Source organism: Sceloporus undulatus, chromosome 3, assembly GCF_019175285.1.
Source record: "Sceloporus undulatus isolate JIND9_A2432 ecotype Alabama chromosome 3, SceUnd_v1.1, whole genome shotgun sequence".
In the NCBI taxonomy this organism is placed as follows: domain Eukaryota; kingdom Metazoa; phylum Chordata; class Lepidosauria; order Squamata; family Phrynosomatidae; genus Sceloporus; species Sceloporus undulatus.
The window spans coordinates 48,986,594-49,013,121 of NC_056524.1; the positions used below are offsets into that span (position 1 = coordinate 48,986,594).

Sequence of the window (26,528 nt, forward strand, 5' to 3'; positions counted from 1 at the left end):
CATCATCTGGGGGACCCAAATTTGAGAAATGGTACATTAATCGGTGGCAAAATACAGACAGTGAGCATTTTCTTGTCTTTTAATGTACTGTTTTATCATAAGAATGTCTTTGCTTTTGGAAGATCTTCTGTCTGCTGTATTTCTGTTAAGGAAGTGGTATAAGTCTATTGAAAATACACTACCTATGTGCTCTTGTCGCTTCTGATGTGTCAATGTGGTAGCAATTCATCATTGGTTAGCCTTGTCTTGGTAAGAATTTGTATATAAAGTCTCTTAAACATAGTAGGCATAATCATCTGCAGAGAGACAAGTTCAACTGTTAACTGAATTGAACTCTGGAAATGCTTTTCATTTAGCCAAATAGTGTAAACGATTTAATAGCTTGCAAGTGGAGGGATTTCATCAGACCTTAACAGGACCAATCAGATTGGAATTTTTTTATGTAACATGTGAAGTTTGACAAATGCATTCCATAGTGTAGTTCAAAACAACACATTGTGTATGTAAAGGGTAGTAATAGAGGTCTAATTTCCACTAGTGGAGCTAGGAGAACCTAACGTGGGGAGATGGTTTCACTACACCCAAAGTGAGTAAGGATCTAACAGTAGGCTATCAGAGAAATGAAATCTGAGTTTCTGTGACTCCTTGACACAGACACCTCTGCTTCCTTCATTTCAGATCTTGGTTCTGCTGATCATACAAAATCACAAGATTCCCAACATACAGTGCACTCCATGGCTTCTTCAAATGTTTCGGCTCCACGTTCTTCCACACCTTCCCATGGTCAGGCTGCCACTTCAGAGCCAGGTAGCCTACAGAAGACTCCATCCAAAGTGGTCTATGTCTTTTCAACAGAAATGGCTAATAAGTAAGTGAATCTCTGATTCCGTAGAGCATAGCCACAATGTCTAGTTTAATTTACGATGGGATACTGAAACATCTTCACACATGGATTTTTCTACCTGGTTCTTGCAATATCATATGACAACTGCACATAAGAGAGAGAGAGAGAGTGAGAGTGTGTGTGTTTGGGTGTTAATACTTGTATCCAGTGAAGATCAATCATGACTTTATATTATAAGTGCACCAGTTGAAATAAATTTTTGTACAGTTGGCCCTTGCTTTACGTGGGGGATCCGTTCCGGACCCCCCCCGCGTAAGGCGAATTCCGCCTATGATCAAGTGCCATTAGAAACAATGGGGCTCGTGCATGGCGGTGCGCGGGGTGCAATGGGTGCGCGCGCCCATTCATTTGAATGGGACGCGCCGCCCCGTGTGCTCCCCACGGCTTGAGCGCGTATGCTCAAGACCACGTAAAGCACGCCCGCGTATAACGCGGGTGAACTGTACCTCTCTCATATCACAGGTGACAGGTGGGCCTGATGTATATTTGTGCTTCCAGTGCAATTGGATGCATGTAGGAAAAGGAAAATTATTACCCCTTTTAAACAGTCCAAATACTTCAGGATCTCCTCTTTGTATGGACATACAGCAGGCTAATGAAGTGGTTAGGCTATCTGCAACCTCCCATCATTGGACTCTTATCATCCTGGACATTAATTTTGCATGAAGATCAATTTGAATTTCCCTACCAAAACATGATTAGTTATTTGAAATAAACATTAATACTCTCTCTCTCTCTCTCTCTCTCTCTCTCTCTCTCTCTCTCTCTCTGTGTGTGTGTGAAGTCAAGTCAGTCAGTCAAGGGAGGGGTGGCGTTTTGTGTCATTGACATAATGTGGTTTATCCTTCAGCTTTCTTTTCTGTACAGTCTCAGTTACAAAAAAAGACCCAGATTTTGTGCAACGGAAGAACTGGTATGCTCAATAATTCTTGGTTGCATTTGTCTTCTCAGGGCTGCAGAAGCGGTGCTGAAGGGACAAGTGGAAACCATTGTTTCCTTTCACATTCAAAATATTTCTAACAAGACAGAGCGAAACACTGCACCTTTGGTAAGTAATTTCACTAGTGGAAAATGGGGATAAAACTGGGAGGAAGCTGCAAGTAGCTTAGAAGAGTGTGGTTTTCCTGAAATACCTGCTCCAGCTTTAGAGGTTAAATAACATTAGTCAAATGCAGCTTGAAAGCTTGGATTCCTTATCCAGATTTTTCTAAGCTAGAGCCATCTCAAATTATTTTTGTCTTTTCTTTTTTTATAGAACACACAGATTCCACCACTCCGAAATGATACAAAGCCCCAAGTTCCATCACAGTTGCCTGCGTCTCAAGAGCCAACTACTCCCCAGAATGCCAAAATGCAGCAAACTCCACCCATTCCAGTGCCAGCACCAGCACCCAAATCTACTGGCCCTCCATGCCCTATTGACCAGGACAATCCTGGATTAGAAAGTAAAGGGATGTCTGCAGGGAGTCCTGCGAATTCCACCCCACTCCAAACAGAAGGATTTGGGCAAACTTCGACCCCTAATAATCGAGCTGTTAGTCCAGTATCCCAAGGGAGTAATAGCTCTACTGCAGACCCTAAAGGTCCCAACCAGCAGGTATCTGGAGGGGACCCACCAAACATGGGTGAAAATCCAGATGGGCTGTCTCAAGAACAGCTGGAGCACAGAGAACGTTCACTGCAGACTTTACGTGATATTCAACGTATGCTTTTCCCAGATGAGAAGGAGTTTGCTGGAGGCCAAACTGGAGGCCCTCCATCAAATTCTGGAATGCTGGATGGTCCCCAAAAGAAACCAGAAGGTCCAATACAGGCCATGATGGCTCAATCCCAAAGTTTAGGCAAAGGACCTGGACCCCGGACAGAAGGAGGGCCCCCCTTTGGTTCCCAGGGTCACAGAGACATGCCATTCTCACCAGATGAAGTTGGACCACCATCAATAAACTCTCAGTCTGGCCCTATAGGACCAGATCATCTGGATCACATGACCCCTGAACAGGTGGCTTGGCTGAAACTGCAACAAGAGTTCTATGAAGAAAAGAGGAGAAAACAAGAACAGGTTGTGCAACAGTGTTCTCTACAGGATATGATGGTTCACCAGCATGGGCCTCGAGGGTTGGTCAGAGGACCCCCACCTCCATATCAGATGACCCCAGGTGAAGGCTGGGGACCTGGGGGCCCAGAACCCTTTTCTGAAAATATGGCTATGCCCCATTCACTGCCCCCAAGGGGCATGACCCCCCATCCCAATGTACCTGGCAGTCAGATGCGGTTGCCTGGATTTGCTGGAATGATAAACCCTGACATAGAGGGTCCCAACGTCCCTGTCCCAAACACCACATCTAGACCTGGTCTTTCTGGTGTCCCTTGGCCAGAGGATGTGCCAAAAATTCCAGATGGCCGAAACTTCCCTCCTGGGCAGGGTGTATTCAGTGGCCCTGGTCGGGGGGAAAGGTTTCCAAATCCTCAGGGCTTGCCTGAGGAGATCTTTCAACAGCAGTTAGCTGAAAAACAGCTAGGACTTCCCCCTGGTATAAGCATAGAAGGAATTAGGCCTGGCATGGAGATGAACCGGATGATTCCCCCTCAGAGACACATGGAGCCTGGCAATAACCCCATCTTTCCACGAATGCCAGTTGAAGGATCTATGAGCCCTTCTAGAGATTTCCCAAAAGGAATGCCACCTCAGATGGCAGCTGGTAGAGAGATGGAATTTGGGATGGGCCCCAGTAACATGAAAGGGGATATCAGTCTGAATGTTAACATGAGTTCTAATCCACCAATGATACCTCAGAAAATGAGGGAAGCTGGAGTAGGCCCAGAGGAAATTATGAAGATGCGCCCGGGTGTCTCAGAAATGCTCCCCTCTCAGCCGAAAATGGTACCCTTGCCATTTGGTGAGCACCCCCAGCAGGACTACGCAATGGGCCCAAGACCTTTCCATCCAATGTCTCAGGGCCCAGGTGTTGGTCTCCGGAATCATAGAGAACAAGTAGGGCCTGACCAAAGGACTAACAACCGGCTTAGCCACATGCCACCACTACCTCTGAACCCCTCCAGTAACCCAAACAGCCTCAACACAGCTCCTCCCGTTCAGCGTAATCTTGGACGCAAACCTTTGGATGTCTCTGTTGGTGCAAGCCAGGTTCATTCTCCAGGCATAAATCCACTGAAGTCTCCCACCATGCGCCAGGTCCAGTCTCCTATGTTGGGTTCGCCCTCTGGGAACCTCAAGTCTCCCCAGACTCCCTCCCAGCTGGCAGGGATATTGGCAGGTCCGACTGCTGCAGCTGCTGCTGCTTCAATCAAATCTCCCCCAGTGATGGGTTCTGCTGCCGCATCTCCTGTCCATCTCAAATCTCCATCCCTCCCTGCACCTTCTCCTGGATGGACTTCATCTCCAAAGCCCCCATTACAGAGTCCTGGAATCCCACCCAACCACAAAACGTCTCTTGCCATGTCTTCACCAGCCATGATGGGAAATGTTGAATCAGGTCAGTGCCCTTCCCGCAATACCTGCTTCTCTATCTCTATCGCTATTTCTATCTCTATCTCTCTGGTTAGTAAGGGTTGCACTTAGGGACTAAATACTCAGAAGGCTCAAGATCCTGTGTGATCTTGAAAACTAAGTAGGGCCACGCCTGGTGTGTACTTGGATGAGCAGTGACAAAGAAATGGTCCTGTGGGCTATATTTCTGAAGACAGTGGCAATCTACCTGCAGTCTTCTCTGCCTAAGAAAACCCTATGAAATTCATGAGGTCACCATAAGTCAACAGATGACATGAAGATGTGCCAACATGCAGGTATGCGTGCACACACAGATTGCTACCTTTCTCTTAACCTGGGTTTGCTTTATTGCCTTTTATCAGCAACGGTGCATATAAACCAATGACGCCCTGTTTCGTTTGGTAAAGAAGCTGGAGGAAAGTTCTTAGATGTGTGGGTTGGCTTGGCAGGGGTCACCAAATGGCACTAATTGGTTCATGAGTACCTTAGATTATGAAGAGATGAGTGTACAGATATTTCAAACTAGCAAATATATGTAGGTGAGTAACATAAATTTTGCATATAGTCAAGGCTATAGGATCCCATGTAATCTGGAGCAGGTTAACGTTCTCTTGCATCTAATCCTGGAAGGAGTATTGCACAGGAAGAACACTTTGCTTATTTCCTGCGCAAATTTAAGGACCTGACAATCACAGCAAAAAATAGAATAGGCATTGTTTACCACGGGATGATTCCTGCAATGTTTTTTTTCTGTATTGAAATAAGGAAACATATAATGGGGGCATGGGAATGTTCTCATTAAACAGTTTAGATGGTATACAGCATTTGGTAAATTCTCTGTACCTTTCCTGGCTTCATAGATCTTTCGTTGGGAGAAAGTTAGTTTAACATTGGGTCAGGAATTTGTCTCTGTTGAGAATTGTTAGGCAGATGCCAGTTGAATTCTTTCATGGATCTTACCATTCCACACAATATAGCTCCCCCTCCTCAATCTTGATTTGCATGGTCTTGTTTGCCCTGCAGAATTGCAAGTCCCAGTTAATCTTCCAGATTTATAGCTTAAAGGGGGCTGACTGTTCTCATCCTGCAAGGTTCTAATAAAGCCAGTCCCCAGTGTACAGTGTTTGCATGCAGTTGTTTGATGGAGCTAGCCTTGGGAGCTCTTCAGTCTGTGAAATCACATTATTCCAGGAATTAGGAAAGCAATTTAGACAACTGTTAGACTATATTGCCCTCTAGTGTTTCTAAGCAATCACTGCAATGGCATGCTTTTTTTTTAAAGACAGTTGAATGTTTTTGTAGTTCTGACTCTGAAGCAGTTTATAAAATGCAGTACTTTCCATGGTCTAGAGGGGAATACATGTCTTGAACACAGGCCCCAGGTGCATTTCTTGGCAGGAAGAGAGCTCCTGTCACTTAGAGTAGATGATAGTCAAGACTAGGTAAACAAATGTTTTGACTGTATAAAGTAGCTTCATATGGGCACAGTGGCAGAGCACTGGTAACTCATGAGTAAACAGACTTGTAGTGGGACTCAATGAAGCACTGTAGATAAAAACTAATTTTGACAATTAGTTAACTTACACTTTTTTTAAGGTGGTGCACCCCCTTCAACGGTTAGCCAAGCTGCTCCTGTGACTCTTCCTGGAAATCTTCCTTCAAGCAGTCCATACACAATGCCCCCAGAACCTACCCTGTCTCAAAACCCACTCTCCATCATGATGTCCCGGATGTCCAAGTTTGCAATGCCCAGCTCTACGCCACTCTATCATGATGCTATCAAGACTGTAGCCTCTTCAGATGATGACTCCCCCCCAGCACGTTCCCCAAACTTGCCGCCAATGAACAATCTTTCGGGTAAGAAGTCCCCTGAGGTTGCTGCACCTAAGAGATAGTAGAACTAGATGCTCTCTGAATCTGGAGAGAGAATGTCATAGGGAGATGCTGAGGAAAATAGCAATTGCCTGTGTAATTTGTGTAAACCCATTCACTAGTCCTGTTGCAGTTGATGTATCTAGAGGATTCACAGTGTGCTAACTGAGGGTAGGAAAAAGTATGTGTTAGGGTAATTTAATGTTACCCTTATGCAAGAGGCTGTTCCTGTAAAATATTTTTCCATCCCTGGCACATCTGTGTATTTTTCCATGCTGAGTATTGTGACCTCCCAACTTTGGAGCAGATCTCTTTTTTACAGTGGGGTTAGGAAAGAAGAGTGGAGATTCTATCCTATTGTTAAGGGGTCATCTTTCTTGTGAGAAGTTTATCATGAATGAATGAGAGCAAATTCCTTATCATTCTGATGTTGAAATAATATTGTTACTGTGACTGAATGATTACATTGAGGACTGACAGCGTAGGTGTTCTTCTAGTATCCAGACATTTTGTGAAAGAGAAGGCGCAGGCAATAACTTTATTTGATGCTTTCTGATCAGGCTGAGTGAAGTTTAAAATGGTGTTGTGTCAAGCTGACTTGAACAATGAGGCATTGTCTTCCACAGAGATCCTTGCTTTTACTTGAAAGTATGCATTTCTTGATCAAAGCTCCAGGATCATCAGACTCTAGGTCAGGAGTGGGTAGCTTGTGAACTACAACTCCCATCAGTCCTAGACAACACAGGCAGGGTGAGGGATGGTGGGGGTTGTGGTCCATCAACTTCTGGAGGGCACACATTGGAACCCTGTGATTCGGCTTTTATTTTGTGAAGGTACCCCCTTTCTCTTTAACAAGCAAGATGGAAATGAGAATGACATATCTTAAAGTGACTATAGTCCTCTAGCAGTAAAGTTCAGTGAGGCTGTTGTGGCTGATATTAAGCTGGCCTCTTACTGAACAGCTCAAGATTAATAAATTATATCTCTGCACTGCCCTATTCCTGTGAAGTTATGCTTTACCTCTAAGTACTACTTCCTTGTGACTTCTTGAAGAAATTAGGAATAATAATTTAACATCCTTTTTCCTTCTTAAAGCATGGCTGGATTTCCTTTTTCTAGTACTATATTTTCAAACTTTTGGGGAGGCCTAAAAATGTTGGTATAATAACAAACTGCCCTTCCTGATATTTGGCTACTGCCTTTGGCCATGCATAGCCACAAGGAAATGGTATGTTTTAGGGTATATTTGGGACAAGAGGCTTTGTCTTCTGAACTGTATGCACCCCAGGGTGATGTCTTCAAATTCTTCACAGCAAGGATGGATAGCTAGAAATTGTACAACTTTCTTGCCATTGGTTATACAGGTTAGGGTGATTGATGTGTATTACAGTTCAGTCACATCTAGAACAGCCATGGCAAACCCATGACACATGTGGGCTCTGTGGGCACATAAGGCCACCAGTGACAGAAGGAGGGAAGAGGGGGCAGGAGAAGGAAATGGGGTGACAGCAGCAGCTCCATGCTACCCACCCACCAGTGAGAGCTGGAAAGGAAGGAGGGAAAAAAGGAGGAAGGAGTGGTAGTGGTAGCAGTCTCATGTTGCCACCAGTGAGAGCCAGGAGGGAGGAAGAGGAGGCAGGAGGAAGTGGAAGTGGCGGCAGCCCCATGCCTCCAGTGATCGTCCCACCCCCCACCGGTGGATGAGGGAGGGCGAGGAGAGGAGGGAAGAAGAAAACAGGAGGAAAAGAGAGAGAAGGAAGGGAAGCAGCGGTAGCCCAGCATTCTGTTGGGTGGGTGGGGGGGTGTGTTTGCTGTTCCTAGCCTCGGGTGAGAGAGTGTGCCTTGGTTGTGTGTGTCTTCGTCATTTCTGGTGAACCCTATCATGGGTGTTTTCTTGGCAAGGGGGGGGGGTTGCTATTGATAGCCTGAGACTGAGAGTGTGCCTTGGTTGGGTGTTCCTGGTGACCCTAAGGTGAAAGTATCATGGGGTTTTCTTAGCAAGTTTCATCAGAGGGGTTTGCTAGCCTGAGGCTGAGAGAGTGTGCCTTGGATTCCCCCCCCCCCCCCGGAAGTCCCAACTGAGTTTGGGTGCTTGGTCTTTAAAATGTTTGCCATAACTGATCTAGAAGGTTGCAAGCTCCTGTTTAAAGCGTAGAAAAGTTCCCTCATTTGAGAAGCTCATATGGTACTTAAATCAGTCTGAAACATCCATTTAGTGTTTGTATTAAATCTTATTAGTGTGTAGTCAACATAAGACTAAATACACAAGGGAAGTGAACCAATCCTGTAATTGCTCTGTTCATGTGTATGTAAAAAAAATGTACCTGAATCAAAAAACTGGAAATTCAGGGTTCAGGGTTATGTGGTGAACCTCTTTGGGTAGAGAAAGCTTTCCACTACAAACCTACCTCTTGTCTGCTAGGGCAAAGAGTATGGAGCTGGCACACTTAACTTTCTCATGGTTTTGTTTAACTCTTATATTGAGCACCTGAAGAGGGCTTTGGTGTAAACAAAAAATAAAGTGTCCGTAAACCCAGTACTCTGGAAGAAAATTAATACAGTATATGAACAATCAAAGGAAATGGCCTATGTAGAGTGTTTTGACATATTAGGAATTCTGATTGAATAATTGTTTGTTGCATGCCTTCAAGTCATTTCCAACTTATGGCAACTGTAAAGGGGGACCTATAGAGAAAAAGTTGGGTGATTTGCACTAGAACTTTAGTAGAAAGTTTTTTTTTTTGTTTCATCTACTTAGCTCTATGCTTATTTCTTTCTTTCTTTCTAGGGATGGGCATCAATTCCCAGAATCCTCGTGTTTCAGGTCCTAACCAGTCGGGCCCAATGCCAACTCTTAGCCCAATGGGAATGACTCAGCCTCTAACTCACAGTAACCAGATGCCCTCTCCAAATGCTATGGGACCCAGTATACCTCCTCATGGGGTCTCTGTGGGGCCTGGCCTCATGTCACACAATCCAATGATGGGCCATGGTTCCCAAGAGCCACCAATGGTACCTCAAGGACGCCTGGGCTTCCCACAGGGCTTTCCTCCAGTACAGTCACCTCCCCAGCAGGTGCCATTTCCACACAATGGACCTAGTGGAGGACAAGGCAACTTTCCAGCTGGAATGAGCTTCCATGGTGAAGGACCTCTGGGGCGTCCCACCAGCATGCCCCAAAGTTCAGCAGATCCAGCACTTTGTAAGTCTGGAGGTCCTGCAGGACCAGACTCTTTCACTGTCCTAGGAAACAACATGCCTTCAGTTTTTACTGATCCAGAGCTGCAGGAAGTGATTCGCCCTGGAGCCACTGGCATACCAGAATTTGACCTATCCAGGATTATTCCATCAGAGAAGCCCAGCCAGACACTACAGTATTTCCCTCGTGGGGAAGTGCCAGGCCGAAAGCAGCCACAGGGTGTTGGTCCTGGCTTTTCTCACATGCAGGGAATGATGGGAGAACAAAATCCAAGAATGGGGCTGGCATTACCTGGCATGGGAGGCCCAGGGCCAGTAGGCACACCTGATATTCCTCTTGGAACAGCATCCTCCATGCCAGGCCATAACCCAATGAGACCACCTGCCTTTCTGCAACAAGGCATGATGGGGCCTCATCATCGAATGATGTCACCAGCACAAACAGCAATGCCTGGCCAACCCACTCTTATGAGCAACCCAGTAGGTATGATTCCAGGCAAGGACCGAGCTCCTGCTGGGTTGTATAGCCACCCAGGACCTGTGGGTTCGCCTGGTATGATGATGTCAATGCAGGGCATGATAGGACCCCAACAGAACATCATGATTCCACCACAGATGAGACCCCGGGGTATGGCTGGTGATGTAGGCATGGGAGGATTTAGCCAAGGCCCTGGAAATCCAGGGAACATGATGTTTTAAGCTGCTACGTAAAGACTGGATGGTTCCGATCCATGTTGAGATGAGATTCCAGGTCCTGTGGGCTGCCTGAGAGCTCCAGGAGCACAGTTTGGCCATGCAATAGGTGAAAACAGACCAGAGGATGCTTTGGGAAATCTCGAATGTATGGAATTACCTGAAAACAAATGAATTCATTTTAACAGGTTGTTTTTTTAAGATTTATTTTTTAAAAATTATTTTTGTGTACTTGGGTATCCTGTGATGGCACCTGCTTTGAGAATCTGTAGCTGTATTTTGAGAATTGCCATTTGTCACAAGTTGCACCATTCTCTGTATGTTTACGTCCTTTGGACTGACTTCTCCCAGGACTCTATTATTTTGGGGGGTTATTTTTGTGTACTGTACTATATTGTAAAAGGGATTTTAGCAGAGGCTTTAGTCTTTGGGGTGAGAGGCTGTTTACTTTTAGGTGGAAAATCCATCTTCAGAACTTTGGACTATTTTCCTTCAACTCCAATGTATAGAAAAACCAAACTACGACCTCAGAGCAGAGTATTAATGAAAAGCACAAAAGGAACTTAAGTTCAGTGAGGGGGATTCTTTAAAAAAAATAAGTTAAGGACATATTTTTCAAATTATGGAGTGCTGCCCAGCACCTTTTTTGTCTCTCCCTCCCACTCTTTAAAAAAAAAGCATCTTGGTCCTCCCCATCCCTTTTACTGTCTTCTCCTCTGGCAGCTGCAATACATTGTATTATTTTGGGGAGCATATCTAGGAGAGCCCTTTCTCATGCTGGGAGTGTTGCCACTTTCAGGAAGAGGCTGGACTTGGACACTGTTACATTTACAGTAGTCTTACTGTTTCTTATTATCCTTTTTCTTACAACCCTCCAAGTGACTTTATTAATGTGGGAGTGGAACAGACACTAAAAGTTATCCTGACTTTTTTGTGGCTTTTTTTTTTTGTTCCCCAGCGTAAAACGTTCTGTGTAACCTCCATTAAATTTGGTACAAAACCACTTGCCAGGGCTGTGGTGTCAGAAAAATAAAATATATTGTTTCTTACAAAAAAATTCCCAAAAGGGAACCATTTTCTTTTTTTTCTCCCCACCCCCAAATCTAGCAATGACATGAGGCTTGTTTCACCCTTTGCTTCTTGTGGTTGGCAAAATTACTTTTGCAGTTCTATTTTGAAAGTACTTTCTTCTGATAAACTTTTGCATTACACACCCAGAAAAGACAACTTCAGCCTTACAACTTGATCTAACTTAATCGTATTACTTGCACATAAAGCTTCCAGTGGTGTTTCGGTTCTGTACAGTATACAGTAGGCAAGGATAGTACAACCTGATTCCTGCTCATCAGTGGCTGGGGCAGGGTACAGAAACGTTGTCGCTATAAGTGAGGAGGCAGTCTCCACCTTCCAATCCCATATTCCCCAATACAGCTAGGTTGTGGGGAAATTTCAGAAGCAACACAGGGAGCAGCTGAAGGACTATGGTTCTGCAGACCATCATTTTCTGGGTTATATTGCTGACTAGTCAAAATGATTGAAGCATGGTTTCCACAAGTATCTTGTGCACTTAAAAAAGGGAATATCATCATTCTATAAAAGTTTCTCTGCAGGGGCAGTTGATGCTAAAAATCTTTATTTGCAAAGAATTGTACAAACATTATTTAACATTTTGTTACAATTAATCTGTGCCTAGCTTCCATTTTCTAGGAGAAATCATGGGATCAGTTCTGCTACAATTTCTCCTGCTCCTGTATCTGTGGGTCAAATTTCTGTTTACATGCAGCAGGATAAAACTGAAGAGCAGTGAGAACCTACTCTTCTGGATTAACGTGCTTCAACACTTTCCATTGTTTTCAGACTTAAACTTCCAGTAAACTTAAGTTGGCTTTTTCTTAAAGTTACCCTTCCAGTGCTGTGCAGTGTTTACAGAATTGTTCAGTTTAAACCACTTCAGAAATCATCCCCCTGCTACACAAAACAGAAGTCTTAACAGCACCTTCTAAGGGAATAGATACCTCATAAGGCAGCAGAAACTAATGCTATCATTCTCCTTTAGATAAAGAGGTGGTTGTAGCATATAAGTTGATTGTGGCACTCAGTGTGAAAATGCTACATATAACCCCACACAGTGTAAAGCAAAGCTTGAGTCAGTATGTTTAACTTGACAATGTTGTCGCAGGTAGCAACCATTTGGAATTCCCTATGAATTTTCATATCTTGGAAAATACTTGTTAATAGTATCTGCTGCTCTAATCTGGCCTTGTCACTGACAAATGTTCACAGCTATTTCTTTAACATAGTTGCATCTGGTTATATATTTCCAGGCTCACAGAACTACTATAAAGTCATCCTTAGCGTACCAGAATCAATAATTAAAGCTATTTTCTTAATGCTATTGCAGCAGTGTAGACTGACCCTCTGCCCCAATAAGGTGGCTTCTAGAAGGTTCAGGGTAAGAGACTTAGTCTTCTGTAAGCTAAACAGGAGCATGGCTACAAAGCAACTCTGGAACCAAAATAGTTAAATGTGGAAGAGTGCTTAGTGCCTATGTTTATACCAAAATATGCTGGAAATGTAATTTCCTGTATCAATGTGATAAATTCTAGAAAAGGGATTCCACAAATCAAGGCCTGTAAAAGATTTAAAACTGCGGAAGGTCATGCTTGTCAGGGAAAAGTAGAAAAGAAAAACCAAGGCAAGTGGCAGGTGTAGGATACATTACCTATAGTGCTCTTTGTGCAAAGAGAATTGTGGGGTGCAGTAACAACTACGTTCTGGCTAACCACTGTCAATTCTTGACGCCAGAAATGTAATATGTGGCATGTATTTTCATTCTGCAACTTGTTTTCAAAACGGGGCATTACTGAGGTAAGCTAATTAGTTAATATGCCATTACTCCAACTGTCAAGTTAAACCACAAGTGACTAATGCTTTGCTTTTGGTGTTTAGAAAGAGGAAGTTATAACAACATATTTAAATATTCTGCTTAACTAGTCATCTGTTTCTGGGAGCAAAGCATTTTATATTCCTCTGGCTTCACAGCGTAGTTCGAAACAGCATTCAGAAAGTCCTCTAGCGGACAGAGACCAGCTCTGCATCCTTGTGGAACTAGTTCCTGCAAGAAAAACCAAAATACCCAATATCATCACATGCTAGGTATTACTAAATCACCCTGATCCAGATATTAATGAACTATATCTTAATTCTGGGCCATGCTCATGGGATTTGAGTTCACCAATATTTGGAGAGGCAAAGGCTTGCCAGCAGTGTCTCCAAAGGAAATGAAGTTGCTTTGAAAGACCAGTGGCAAGGAAAGATAACCTGAAGCAGGTAGCTAAACATTCCATGTGTCATCCTCAGTAAGCTGCTTGATGTTGTATTGCCTAGTGTTCAGATGAAGCAGCCATCAATGTCTGCCCAATGTCACGCCAATCCATACCTCACCATTATAGGTCAGACGTATAAACCAATCCTTGGACTGCTGGTACAGCTCCAGAGTTACATCTGCAGCATATGGAGGCCACTTAGAATTAAAGACACCCAGAGATAGCAGCAATGGAAAGATGGTGACATCATGGACAGCATACAGAATGAGTTTCCTAAGGGAACACCAAAGACTATAATTCAGTTGTAGGTTAGCTGCTGACAAACATCAACTGTGTAAGTGATTTCTCTCAGCTACATTTTCTATTTACATAGAATTATTACTTCTGATAATATCTTCTTACAGACAGGTTTCAACAAATCAAAATTGCTTCAAATGGAATTGGGTGTCTTCTCTGGATTTTGCATAAAAATGCCTCATTGTCATTGGTTATCTGAAACCTGTATAATCTGCATTCAAAAATATTCTGAGCTAAAGCTATCCTGTTTACAAGTGGGCTTTATCCAGCAAAGAATCCAATTTAGAGATCTCTTAAGGACATGACAGCGTATGTTATCATGTTGAGAGGAGTTTTGCTTTCTGTTGGAATAAAGGAAATGTTCCTTCACACCACATCATAAAACTACAGAATTAAGTTCTAGCAAGGGACACCAATTTGGACACTTTTAAAAGGGAATTAGATAAATTCATGGCTAGTAAGGCTATTCTCAATATCTGAGCCAGTATCCTCCTGAATTCAAGTAGCTGAGAAATACAAATGCTCCTATTTTCCTTGTGAACTTCAGTGTGAAACAAAATAGTGGAACTATATAGGCCTTTGGTTTACCCAAGATGGCTATCATATTTGAATATAAAATATTAAGAATTATCATGGTTTTCTAGTAACTACTCAGCATTTATTATTTTTAAAGTGGTTTAACATGCTACCCCAAATGATTTTACTCTCAGGCTCGGCCTGGCCGGTTTCTCCTTTCTGTGATTTTTAGTGTGGAATTTGTGCCAGTTTGTTGTGCTCAGTAGGATGAGCTACGCTTACAGCATTCTTGGAATCTGCACAAGAGGCTGCAAGAGATGAAGAAATAGAGAGCAACAGCCTTTGTACCTGGCCTTGATCTCTGGAGAAGGGGGATCTATTGCATCCTTAATATTCTCCTCTATCGCGTTGAGAAGAAGACCAACAGACATTTGAAGAGTCTCCCTGTAGGGGAGAAAAAGAATCGGATATTCTTTCATTAAAAGCATTAATTTAATAAACTGCAATATTCTTCCCACTTGCTTCTCATCAGGCCTGAGGCTGCTCACCTTAAATTTTGTTTTGTGATATAAAGGAGCAGGTCCACAGCCCTCTGTTCAACCATTTGCAGAAAACTTTTCAAAACAGGGCAGCTTGGTAGATCATGTGCCTGAAACAATATAGTGTGAGTAAAAAACTCTGTAAAGAAGGTATTGAAAACAGACAAGAGCCCAAAAAGCAGGCTTTAATCAAGTGGTGTTAGAGGAGGAAGACCTAGATATTTTGGCCTAGAACTTCCTTGACAGCAAAGACAATTTTTAGAGCTCATGAGAATTGCAGCCTAAAATGTCTGGATTCCCCACCTCTGTGTTAAGGGAATTGTTTGTGTTGTTAAACACAGATTGAGACAGAACAGCAGTAGAGGATGTGTGAAGAATCGGCTTAGAAATGGCAAGAACTCAATTCGATGTGATTTCCTAAAAGAAAGAAAAAATATCAGCATGGGGGTATAACCTATACAGGTCCAGTGTGCTGTGAACTGCAACAGTGGTTGGTAAATTATGCTGGAGGAAATCTTTGGTTCTCTGAAAGTCCTCAAAGAGAATGTCAATAATGGCAGAGAAACTTCATTGAAAGACAGCTTACCCACCACTGATGATACTCCACTGCAAACCACAGCCCAAAAAAGTGGTTGGTGTATTTTAGGCTGAATTTGCAGGCTGATGGAGCCACCTTTGGGTCTGGTCAAAACCCTACTTTTCTCTGTGTGGAGAAATACATCCAGTAGCTTGGGGGGACATGAAAGCAGAGAAACTTGTAAACTGCAGAACTTGGCTTGTTGCATATTAACTGTAGCATAGAACTGTTTCTGTGGAATTTGGTCATATATTGCACAGGTAACAACTATACAGAAGAGCCATGTGGACTGAGGGAATAATGTTTTTAATACCACAAGGGTACATGGCAATGGGAAAGATATTACATATGAGATCTACTGAAGAATGGAAAGATGAATGTAAACAAATGTGATAATATAAACTGAAAAATTAGTTATTGTTGCATGTGAAGATTAAAACATTAGACTAAAGCCTTGCAAAAGAATATGAGGCATTTGAAGACAGGTCATTCCCTCATTTACCAGATTTTCCCTTGATCTCATCCTGCCATTATGCTGTTGCCTGATGCTACTGCTTTTGGGGCAGCTTCTCTCACAGGCTTTTGCATACTCCTTAGGTAAGTAAAGAAAGCAAATTCTTTTTATGAAGGCACAGCATACCTGTTCTGCAAAGATGTTGTCAAAGAGGAGAAGAAAATCCACAGCTTTTTCATTGCCAATGCCCATCTTCTCTTTAATGGTGTTCAGATCCTCAGAGATGCCTGGCTGAGAGTGTGCTCTGGCTAACCCCTCTCTGTCAAGGAAAACCAAATGCTTCAAGTTACTGTTTTAAAGTTGTCCTGGGAAAAACAATTTTTATTAGATATGTGAGCTTATGTGCTTGGACCTTGCAGTGATGGGAAGCAGTCTAGGGCCCTGACTGCCTATTAGTTATCATGCCACATTCAGGATGTTGTTATTAACAAAGCAATAAATATCTTGCAAGAAAGATACAAACAGCATGCCTTCCCCATATGTGCCAGGTCAGCCACAGAGATCTTCAATAAGGAAGACCTTGACTGCTCCACAACCAAAAGAATCCCATCTAGCATAGAAACCAAAGCAGGCCTTCTCAGTGACAGAAGTAACTCCCTTTCTTGGGATGTTATAAGAAACTTGTTTCTCTTCAATCACTTGCTGAAAGTTTACCTGTTTACACAAGCAAGCCCTCTCTGGTCATCATTTTTACTGCTTTTTGTTGCGATTGATATAAATAAGTAAATAGTATTTAACACAGTGTTTTATAATATTTTATGTTTATTTCCAATGTACAGGTGTGACATGGGTTTAGGAATGAAAGATTCCAACTTGGACACAAGATAAAATTCAGAAAAAGGTGCAACACCCCCCCCCCCCCACACACACACGGGTCTCAACTTAGAAAAGAATACCTTTCAGTAAAAAAGTCATTAATCTGCTGTTACAACAGTCCACTGCTATTTGGCAGAATCTCTAATTTAGCTCAAAGCTAAAAAAAAATCCTGTAAATTTAATTCTTACAGAAGTTTAGGAGTATTATTTTGGAAGACTTGTATGGGCTCTGCCTCATGAACTCTTCATTCAAGGTGATAACTTTCCTTTTCTGAACTGTCTGGGCACTGGTGTAATGGTTCACCAAATTATTTGCCTTTCCCATTTTTATCCCAAATATTTTTGCTGAGCAAACAAGTATCAATTTACTAAAATACAACTGTATTAGGTATTCCTAGAAGATGCAGTATGTTTTGAAAGCTTGTATGAATTCAGTCCTAACATGCTACTGCACTTTTCATCTGTATAATGGCATCTTACCGGTTCATATGTTTCAATCGCTGGCAGTTCACTGGATTGGGATAAAGGATTTCTGACTCTGCTTCATCTGTAACTATGGTAATAGGTCCTGGTTGACAGACAAAAACATCTCATTCTAATAAACTCAGAATTACTGTTCTAAACCTTCAGATGTTAGAATTAGTTCTAACACACCTTGCACTTCATACCAATTTAAAATAATTTATAATGTTAGAGCCATATACTGGATTTTAGGTGTTAGGACAACCTCCTACCTATCTCCACCATCATTTCTGCAAAACTCATTAGGGAAACTTCCTTTGCACTTGAAAGCATACAAGTCTCTACTCCAATTACACTTCTGCTCCCAGCCAACATTAAATCATGCCTACAAACTAATAAGGCAAAGGCCCACTGTGTTAAATGCCAAGTAAAGTATATCACTTATTAACACATGCCTTCGAATATTTGCTGGTGATATATTTGGCTCTTACATATAATGACTTATACGATTCTCTTATAAATTAGTTTGCACCACAGCATGCTATTATTCTAATCAAAACAGTTAGCAACAACAACCATCATTATAAATACTTGGGTTTATGGAATGGTTGTTAAGCCTGGAGGAGTCTGCTTTTTCCAGTAGTTTCCTAATAATTAAGTTTTATAAACTGAGGCAAAATAGCACCAGCTTCTGTAGGGAACTGTGGTTCTGTGCAAACTCCTTGATAGCAGTTATGCTCATACAAGCATCTTAATCTCAACAGCATACATTTATACCAGTTTCACTTGATGTTTAATTGTTCCTGGTTTCTTGAAAATCCCACTTCTGGATTTTGTGGTAGTAAATGTTTAAAGGCAAAGGTGGGCAATCTGCATCATTGCTTAGTGCAGACGGCACACCCCATGTGACATCCCTCACTCCTTTCTCTTAAGCTGACCCTTTGTGTCCACTAAAAAACAAGGGATTTCACCACGTTTTGAACTCTGCAGACCTGTTTTAATTGCAAACCTCCCCTGAACAAATCTTTGCAAGAAAACCCACTCATTAGGGTTTCCATAAGTAGGGAATGACTTGAATACAAGCAACAAGAACAAGACCCGTTTTAAGTTCAGGGGGAGCTTGTTTTCCAAAAATGGGAATGACTCCCTCCCCAGCCTAAAACAAATTAGAGTAAAAATGTGGTGAAATTACTCTAGAGTACCCAGAACCTTTTTAAGTTAAACTATTTAGGAGTGTGTGAAGAGGCCTCTACAGCAGCACACAGACCCTAGGCCAACTGAAGAGGCACATAAAACCCCTGGACCTCTGGAAGTTACCCACCTCTCAGTTGTACGGATACTACCTTCCTACTCACTTTCTGACCAACACAATGGTAGATCCATTCTGAACTGTCTCCTCATGACTGATAGCTAAATTATATCCCTTCCTTTTCCTTTGCTGTCCTCTTTCACTTTGTGAATACTGCATTTACTTCCCCTTTGAGTCTTTTGAAACATCAGCTAGGTGCCTATGAAAGCTGAGTGGTGTAGAGGAGAGACAAAATTTCAGGATGTCAAAAAGGTTGATGTTATTCTTGCAATAAGGCTAGTAGTAAACTAAGCATTTAACACAGTTGCAAGAATAATAAAATAATTATCCCTTTCATTGGGTGTTACCAGTCCTCTGCTTTGTTTGAGAGTTGAGTGAAGTAACATACAGTGTGGGTTGGGCAAGTTAACAGTTGGGACAGTTTGTTCAGTCTGAGTGAAAAGGTTGATGGCTACCTGCTTCCATTGCCCATACTTCATGAAGCCATAGCAAATTACCTGGCCTCATACAGAGCTGAAAAGCATGCAGCACCTCAGATGTTTTTGTACTGCAACTCATAAGTCGTAGCTGATGAGTGACTGGAATTGCAGTCCAATAACTGGAAAATCTCATTCCTTATGCCTGATTTGGGCCAATGCTGGGAGAGAACATTCAACAGTCAAGGCAGAGGATCAGTCCCTTTTAAAGTCCATTGTTTTGTCTTTGTACATCAGCCTTCTTTAACCAAATGTTTTGGACTTTAAATCCCATTATCTCTCACCACTGGTTATGTTTAGCAAGGGCTATGGGAGATATAGTTGAAAACATCAAGAGGGAACAAGTTGCAGAAAGGTGCTGTAAATTGTCATCTCCACCTGCCATGCTATTAACACCTGGACCAAATGGAGGTGCCATGTGTTGAGCACACCTATCCAGAAATTTCCAAGAATTCCTCTGTGTACATGCAGAAGCCAAGTGAGTAATCACTAGAGGGACATTTGCTTCTTCAGTCCTTGGTAAGGTAGAAGGCAGTAGGAAAAGTAGACTTTTTCTCATTGTCCATCTTTGAAACTAGGAGTCTTATATATACATGTCAAAGTAAGACAATCTCCAGTAGAGAGGACGGGAGCCCATTCATGATTAACAGGCAAAATCTAAATACATGCCTGTTTATGGCTACAGCTTCTTCTCATGAGGACCAAGCACTTCACATAAAGTCATGCTTTCCATGTAAAATAGCTTTTTCTACACATTGGTGTTGCCCAGGGGTGGATGACATCAAAGTGGTCCTATTCAGTCCCCTCCCCACTTGTTTTTGCCATCCACGTCTATGGGCAATTTGGCAGCAGCTGCATGATCAATGATTCCTTTAAAACAATGTGTGCAGGAAGTGTACAGCTTGTTTTAAAGCAGATTGAGGCTATTTAAAACTACTGCTGCTGCTGAGAGAGCATGTGGTCCCTGGTGGCTTGGGGTGTGACACTGGCTTCCAGACCCACCAAATGTACCTATCCTGATTATACCTTAGGGAATGCATTAGGATATGCAACAGACAGAACTAACTAAATTAAGAATGTTGTATTATGGTCATATCATGTGAAGACATGACTCATTAGAACAGAAAAGAGACTAATTTAATTTTGTGAGGCCAAGTTCGTTTATCACAAACATAAAATAAATGGAAAAATCAAACTCCCTAGAAGCAAGATGACTGAATGAGACTGTTGTGTTTTGGCCATATCAGGAGAATAGATGACTCACTAGAAATGAGAATAAAGCTCGGTAAGGTAGAAGGCAGTAGGAAAAGAAATAGACTACATTCCAAATGGATAGATTCAAGTCAAGGAAGCTACAGCCCTGAGTCTGAAAGACCTGAGCGGGGCTGTTGATGAAAGGTGATTTGGAGATCTCTCATTCATGGGGTTACTACTGAAGGCAACTTGACAGTTAACAAGGGTTGAATAGGAGGAGGACTACTTTAACAGCTCTCTAGACAATGTGGGACTGTAATTTACACAGCTCTAGCCAGCATAGGCTATGATGAAGAATGCTGGGAGCTGCAGTTCAACATTTCAAGGTTTGTACCCATGATCTCAAAAAGAATAGTGGCACAAAGATGTGAGACAATGTGAGCCTGAACCAAGAAAGGAGCAGTGAAATGCTCTCTTTTATTGCTAACCTTCTTTCTGCTGTTGGAACAGCCCAGCCAGTAAACATCGTGTGGACTCCAAATTCCGAACAACATTAGTGGATCGAACACTGAAAGACAGAAGGTAGCCAATGAAATGCAGCAGTTAAATGGCCATCTGCTCATTGTACAACCTTACATTCTTGTCACTTCCTTAGCTGTGGTCTTCTATATCAGCCAGAGGTTGGACTAACCATTGGGGCTCACTCCAGCTCTACAATTCTATAAATGTAATTTATGCGGTAGACCAACTACTCTGGATCTTCTCTGTATTTAGTCAGCTGTATTCTCAAGTTCTCTCCCAAAGTCTTCCTCTGGTTCACTACAATAAAGAGGACCTTTTCAGTGGAGGAACCTCGTTTGTGAAATGCTATTCTCAGAGAAGCTGGTCTGGACTATAGCCTCTTCAGTACCAGACAAGGCCTTTTCACTTACCCTGGGCATTTTAAGAAGCACTATTTTCAATAATTCTAGATCGTTTTATTCAGCTGCTGGTTTTATTTGGTTACTTTGGCGCGTTACAGAGCGCCGAAAAGGGGCGCGTTACAGAGCGCCGAAAAGTGGCACTCTGCCTGCGCCGTCATTAGCTGCACCGAGAAGCCCCAGCGGCCAAACCGCGAGGCTTCCCGGTGCAGCTAAAAAGAAGCGCCAAAATGGCGCTTCTCTATGAGTCGCGGCTATGACACCACGAGGCGCCAACGGCACACTCACGGAGTCCTATCTGCCGTGTGATGTGCAGATGCAGCGCGTCCGCTACGTAGATGGCGGCCCCCGTGTGGAACGGGCGCTGCCATTTTGTATGGACTCGGTCCATACTAGGGTTAGGGGTATCTGGAAGTGATGCCCCTTTCTAACCCTAGTGCGGACTCAGTCCGTACTATTATGCCCATCTGTAACGGGCCATATACAACAGTGCTTTTAACTCTTTCCTTGTTTTATTATCCACTGCATCCACTAATTGCTTTATTGTTTACATTTTGTATTTCTAAATATTTTACAGCACCTAGGGAACTCAAATTTTTGGCTGGCCATGAAGGAGAATAATGAAAATAGGACCTGGCAGAAAGTCCATTGATGATAATGTGGTTGGCAGCAAGAGCTAACAGCAGAAAAAAAGCTCAAAGCTGTTAGAAAGGAAACTGGTACCATTAAGAAACTCACAAGACCTCGGATGGTTTGAATACTGGTGAGAGGAAGCTGATCTCCTTGATGTAACGTCTCCTTAGCCGTTCCCCCAGTGCAAACATCTGCTGCATGCCTACTTTTGTCAGCTGCCCTGCAAACACACCACCCTGGGAAAAGAGGGAGAATACGATTTTTTAAGATTCTTGAAAGGAGAAAGACAAGGACCACATTTTGGAAGACAAATACATTTGTCTCACCTTCACTGTAATTTTTCGGTAGTTTTCTTCGTAAGGAGAATAAGGTTTTGGGCCACCAGTGAGATCAGTTACTGTGTAGTCAAACTCTGTTTCAGCAGGAGTCTCCAGGAGGGCAGGGCTCCATTCTGCCTATTCCAACAACAGGGATGGGGGGAAATCTTCATTAGAGACTAGAAAGGTTTCTAATAACTATGAAAAAAGCAGGAGCATAGTAACCTTCTACTTGTTAATGGACTACAATTCCTAACAGTCTCATGCAACATATCTAATGAGTTACAGCTCAATAATATATGGAGAGTGAAAACAACAGCATCACTTAGATCCTATGGAGAATTCCTTTTATTACAGTGGGCTTAAAGAAACATTGACACTGAAGTTGAGCGATGGTAAGATACTGAGCAAAAAGACTGTGCCAAGCTTCAGCTTATAAACCAGGACTGCATCTTGAAATATGCAAACATGTAACAGCAAGAGGTTTGCGTGGCTACCAGAAACAGCAAGTCATGGCTGGCTAAAAAGAAATAAGCTGAAACTCTCAGAAGCTTCAAAGTCACAAATATACTCCTTAGGTCTCGCATCCCCTTTGCCTCTACTGAAAATACTGGAAAATAAACACTGTTAACATGGAAAGGTGAATTTTCCACTTCTCTGAAATGTTCGGAATCTCCATGTTGATACTTGAACACGTATCTGCCATTAATGGCCCAAGGCTACTTCCAGGTGCAGAGAGCAAGTTATATAATCACACTTCCTGTGCTCAGAAACATAAAGATAGTTCTCACTCCCTTTAGAAGCACACATGCATTTCCTTCCATTTAATCTGTTAAAGTCCAAGACATTGACCTTCTCCCACTCTGCAGTCATCACAAATGACTCCTCCATCCACTTGTCATTTAGAGCCCAAGATAAAAACATCCTGCATGAAGATACGGATCTAGTTAATATAACCATCTGGTTCAACCCAGTTGCCAAATTGAAAGGAAACCATATGAGCCTAACTCTATTTGGCTGTCCAAACTAGAGTTGACCTATTGAATCAAAGGGATTCGGGTAAGTCGACACTTATTATTCAGCACTTAATACAATGGATTTGTGCTAGTTAGGACTAGCTCTTGGATTTAGGCCATGAACAATTTGCAAACTGGGGAAGCAGAACTTCCACATCTGACAATGCAGTCTCAAACTCTCTCCTACCCTGACCAAACATTGTACTATCGAATGTGTGTGTGCATCCACAGAGAGAAAGAATCAGTCTATAGCCCTGCTATTAGTTGTCTGTGATGCACAGTAATTGGTTATGTCTTGTAACTGGATATAAAGTTGTATGGCACTATTACAGATGATTCCCCCCCCCCCCACATGATTTCCTTGAAATTAAAAGTAGAGTAGGTGATGTACCACACAACTAGGAATGAGGAAAATGCTCCTGGGAAAAGGCACAACCTATGATGGTCCAAAGCTTGGAAGTTATTTGTTGGACTTCAGTTCCATAATCCTGGGAACTGTAGTTCAAAAAAATAAAAAAATAAAATAGCCTTCCTAAGCTCTTTGCTGGTTTGTCACTGCACAGAGTGGCGAGGCTCAATGTAGGATGCAAGATCCTGCCAATCTGCACTGTAGTCATTGAGTTGCAACAATAGCACTGATCCCCCAGGGTGCAACAGTTTACATTCTCTTAACTAAACATCCACTACATATGTCCGCTTCTGCATTCCCAAATATTTGCAGGAGGAGAAATAATAGACTTGCTGTAGGAAGGTGGGCATTAGCACACTTTGAATTGTGTAATGTTAGGTTACCCATATATGAACAAAGCAGCCCTCTGGCTCCTTTACGTTTCAGTCCATGCAATCCAGTTTTGACTAGGCCTGTACCAACAGTGGAGGGCAAGTAAACACAAAATGCAACCCTGTATGTGTCTACTCAGACCCAACCATTTCAATGGGCTTATTTCCAGGTAAGTCGTTTAAGAATGCAACTAGTTATCTTTCCTCTCAAATGTCTTATGTTTCTTCTCTACTATCCCACATGTTTTCAGCTCATCTGGAAAACTATAGCCCTAATACAAAGCTGTACATATAACCTGTTAGTCAACGGATTCAAAAAACCTGTTCCTCTCATCCCCCCCCCCATTAACTTGAATCTGTGGATTAAAAAATCCGTGGAAATGGAGGGCTGACTCTAGAAATGTCACTTCATGCTTCTTAGTGATGCTCAAAATGTTGGACACTTTGGAATCCTCCTGGACGGAAGGCTGAAATGTCTTGGAAAAGGAGACTTGTGGTCACCCTGATAGGGAGGCCAGTTCCCGCTTCTCAGCCAGACTCAACAGGGAGGAAGTTTCCACACTCTTCCTGGACAGAAGGCGGAAAAGGAGGACCCTCGAGTCCCCTCAGAGAACAGTCAGTCCTGCTTCTTAGCCAGGCTCCAAATGGACAGAAGGCTGAAATGTCTTGGAAAGGGAGGGTGAAGCTGAGAAGAGATGCCACTTCCTGCTTCTCAGCCAGGCTCAACATGGAGGACCTTTGCCTTTGCCTCTCCTCCTAGGACTTGATCACACAGAAGGCATGTCCTGGAAACGGAGGACCCTTGAGTCCTCTTCCTAAACATGTCAATCCCTACTTCTTAGCCAGGCTCAACGTGGAGGACTCTTTTGCCACCTGGGCAGAAGGCTGACATGGAGGCCGGGCCCTGGGAGAGAGAACCGGCCTGGCCTGCTGCTGCTGCTGCTGCTGCTGCTGCTCACCTGCTGTGCCCCAGGGATGGGTCTGAGCGGGGTCCGGGCTCCGTGGCGGAAGAGGACCTGGACCACCTGAGCTGGGGCCCCCCTGGCCAGCCCTGGGGGGCCCCTGGGCCAGCAGCGCTTCCCCTTCTGGTGCATGCAGTAGGCCAGCGCCCAGCAGCCCCCACCCGCGCCCACAGCCCCATCCTGCCTCCTCCGGGCCCCCGGCTGCTGCAAAGCCTTCGAGGCGGGAGGGGCCTGGCTTTATTGGCCTCGCCCTAGGAACCTCCCTTCCTCTGGGGGAGAAAAGCCCGCCAAGGCCAGAGGATGAATGATGGCCCAGGTGGGAATCCCTCCCAGGTAAGGCTAAGCGGCATGCTGGGAAAGGAGGTTCCCTTCTCAGTCGCCTTCCAGGCAAGGGCTCCCACAAGAATACAACTCCCAGGGAGCACCGGGGCAGCCAGGGAGGGGGAACCCTCCTTTCTCTCAGTGACGTAGATGGCATGATTGAGGGGGGAGGCTGTAGAGGAGAGGCATTATTATGCAAAGAGAGCTCAGTTATGCAAAGCTCTGGGGCCACAACAAGCAGCCTTTTCCCAGAAAGGCATAGCATTGAGCCTTGCCAGTTTAAGGGGAGCCAATCCGGATGATTCTGCAGTGTGGACGCAGCCTGACTGAAAGAGAGGAGTTGGCAGCATGAGCTTTCCTCTACACTTCAGTCGTCTTTTCGAGTGCTCTGGGAAAGTCGACTGAAGAAATCTACCAATTTCCATGAGCTCCAAACCCTCCTCTAGGAATCTAAAATCCAGACTTCTTAGTCAGATCCAAAGGAGGACGTTTTAGTATTCCCCCTGGACAGAAAGGCGGGGATGGAGACGGATCCGGGAAAGAGAGACGTGCTGGGCACCCTGATCCACAAAGGAGGACCAGGCACCGCAAAAGGAGAACATGACCCCAGAAAAACTCAAAACACTACTAGGGATTGAAAAACTTTTAGGGTCCAAATGAGGACATTTTGGCAGAAAGTTGGACAGAAGGTTGAAGTGGAGGACCTGTCGTCCTGGGAAAAGAATAGGGTCTGGGTCACCCTGAACCATAAAGGAGGACTGGGCACACAAAGGGAGGACATTCCAGAAACATGAGACAGGCCAAAGACAAGCTAAAAACACTTGCAGAAATCTAAAATCCATGCTCTTAATCAGGCTCCAATGGGAGGACATTCTGGAACTCCTCTGCTAGATGAAGGTGTGACAAGATCTCCTTGCGAACTGGTTTTGCACACTAAGATGGCTATGGAGTTTCTCACAAGGGAGGCTAAGTGCCTAAATCCCATGCAGAAAAACGGGATTTAAATCCCAGGAAATCTCGCAAAAGAGGGACCTTTCAGATTCATCAGGGGCATTGCGCATAATGCGAAAATAATCCTCACAGAAAGTGGACAAAATCGACCGCTTTTACTTTCAGGATTTGTCCACTTTGTGTATGGGTTAATGCCAGAGAGTGCTCAATGTTCCCGACATTGTAGAAAACGATCCCGCTTTTGCGTGATTTGTTCACTTTCTCTGCACGAATGCAAGACGTTGTGTGAAAACCATCCTCTTTTGTGGGATTTTCTGTTTTAAATCTGTTTCTGCATGGGATATGCCCCGTGCGAAATTGTGCATCCTCTACCATTGAGGAGAGGCATTGTCTCCCTTTTCTGCAGACTTGTGGACCACCTGCAGAG

The 26,528-nt window shown here is 43.4% G+C and overlaps 2 protein-coding genes across 4 annotated transcripts in view; one reads left to right on the forward strand and one right to left on the reverse strand.

The window, feature by feature from the left end:
• Positions 1-11,722, forward strand: part of BCL9 (BCL9 transcription coactivator) — a 51,756-nt gene extending 40,034 nt beyond the window's left edge. For all 3 annotated transcript variants that reach the window (XM_042457247.1, XM_042457246.1, XM_042457248.1), the window contains 5 exons: positions 679-868; positions 1,856-1,952; positions 2,160-4,398; positions 6,009-6,269; positions 9,073-11,722. In XM_042457247.1, coding sequence (XP_042313181.1) covers positions 679-868; positions 1,856-1,952; positions 2,160-4,398; positions 6,009-6,269; positions 9,073-10,181 — 3,896 coding nt within the window. In that variant the 3' untranslated portion in view covers positions 10,182-11,722. The remainder of the gene's footprint in view (positions 1-678; positions 869-1,855; positions 1,953-2,159; positions 4,399-6,008; positions 6,270-9,072) is intronic.
• A 65-nt stretch (positions 11,723-11,787) lies between these two features.
• On the reverse strand, positions 11,788-25,240 carry ACP6 (acid phosphatase 6, lysophosphatidic). Its single transcript, XM_042457249.1, is given in 11 exon segments — positions 11,788-13,290; positions 13,615-13,774; positions 14,663-14,758; positions 14,863-14,963; positions 16,071-16,203; positions 17,241-17,328; positions 20,690-20,769; positions 21,860-21,990; positions 22,081-22,209; positions 24,827-24,978; positions 24,981-25,240. Coding segments are annotated over 11 exon segments (1,227 nt in total). The 5' UTR covers positions 25,009-25,240; the 3' UTR covers positions 11,788-13,161.
• Between the last annotated feature and the right edge of the window lie 1,288 nt (positions 25,241-26,528).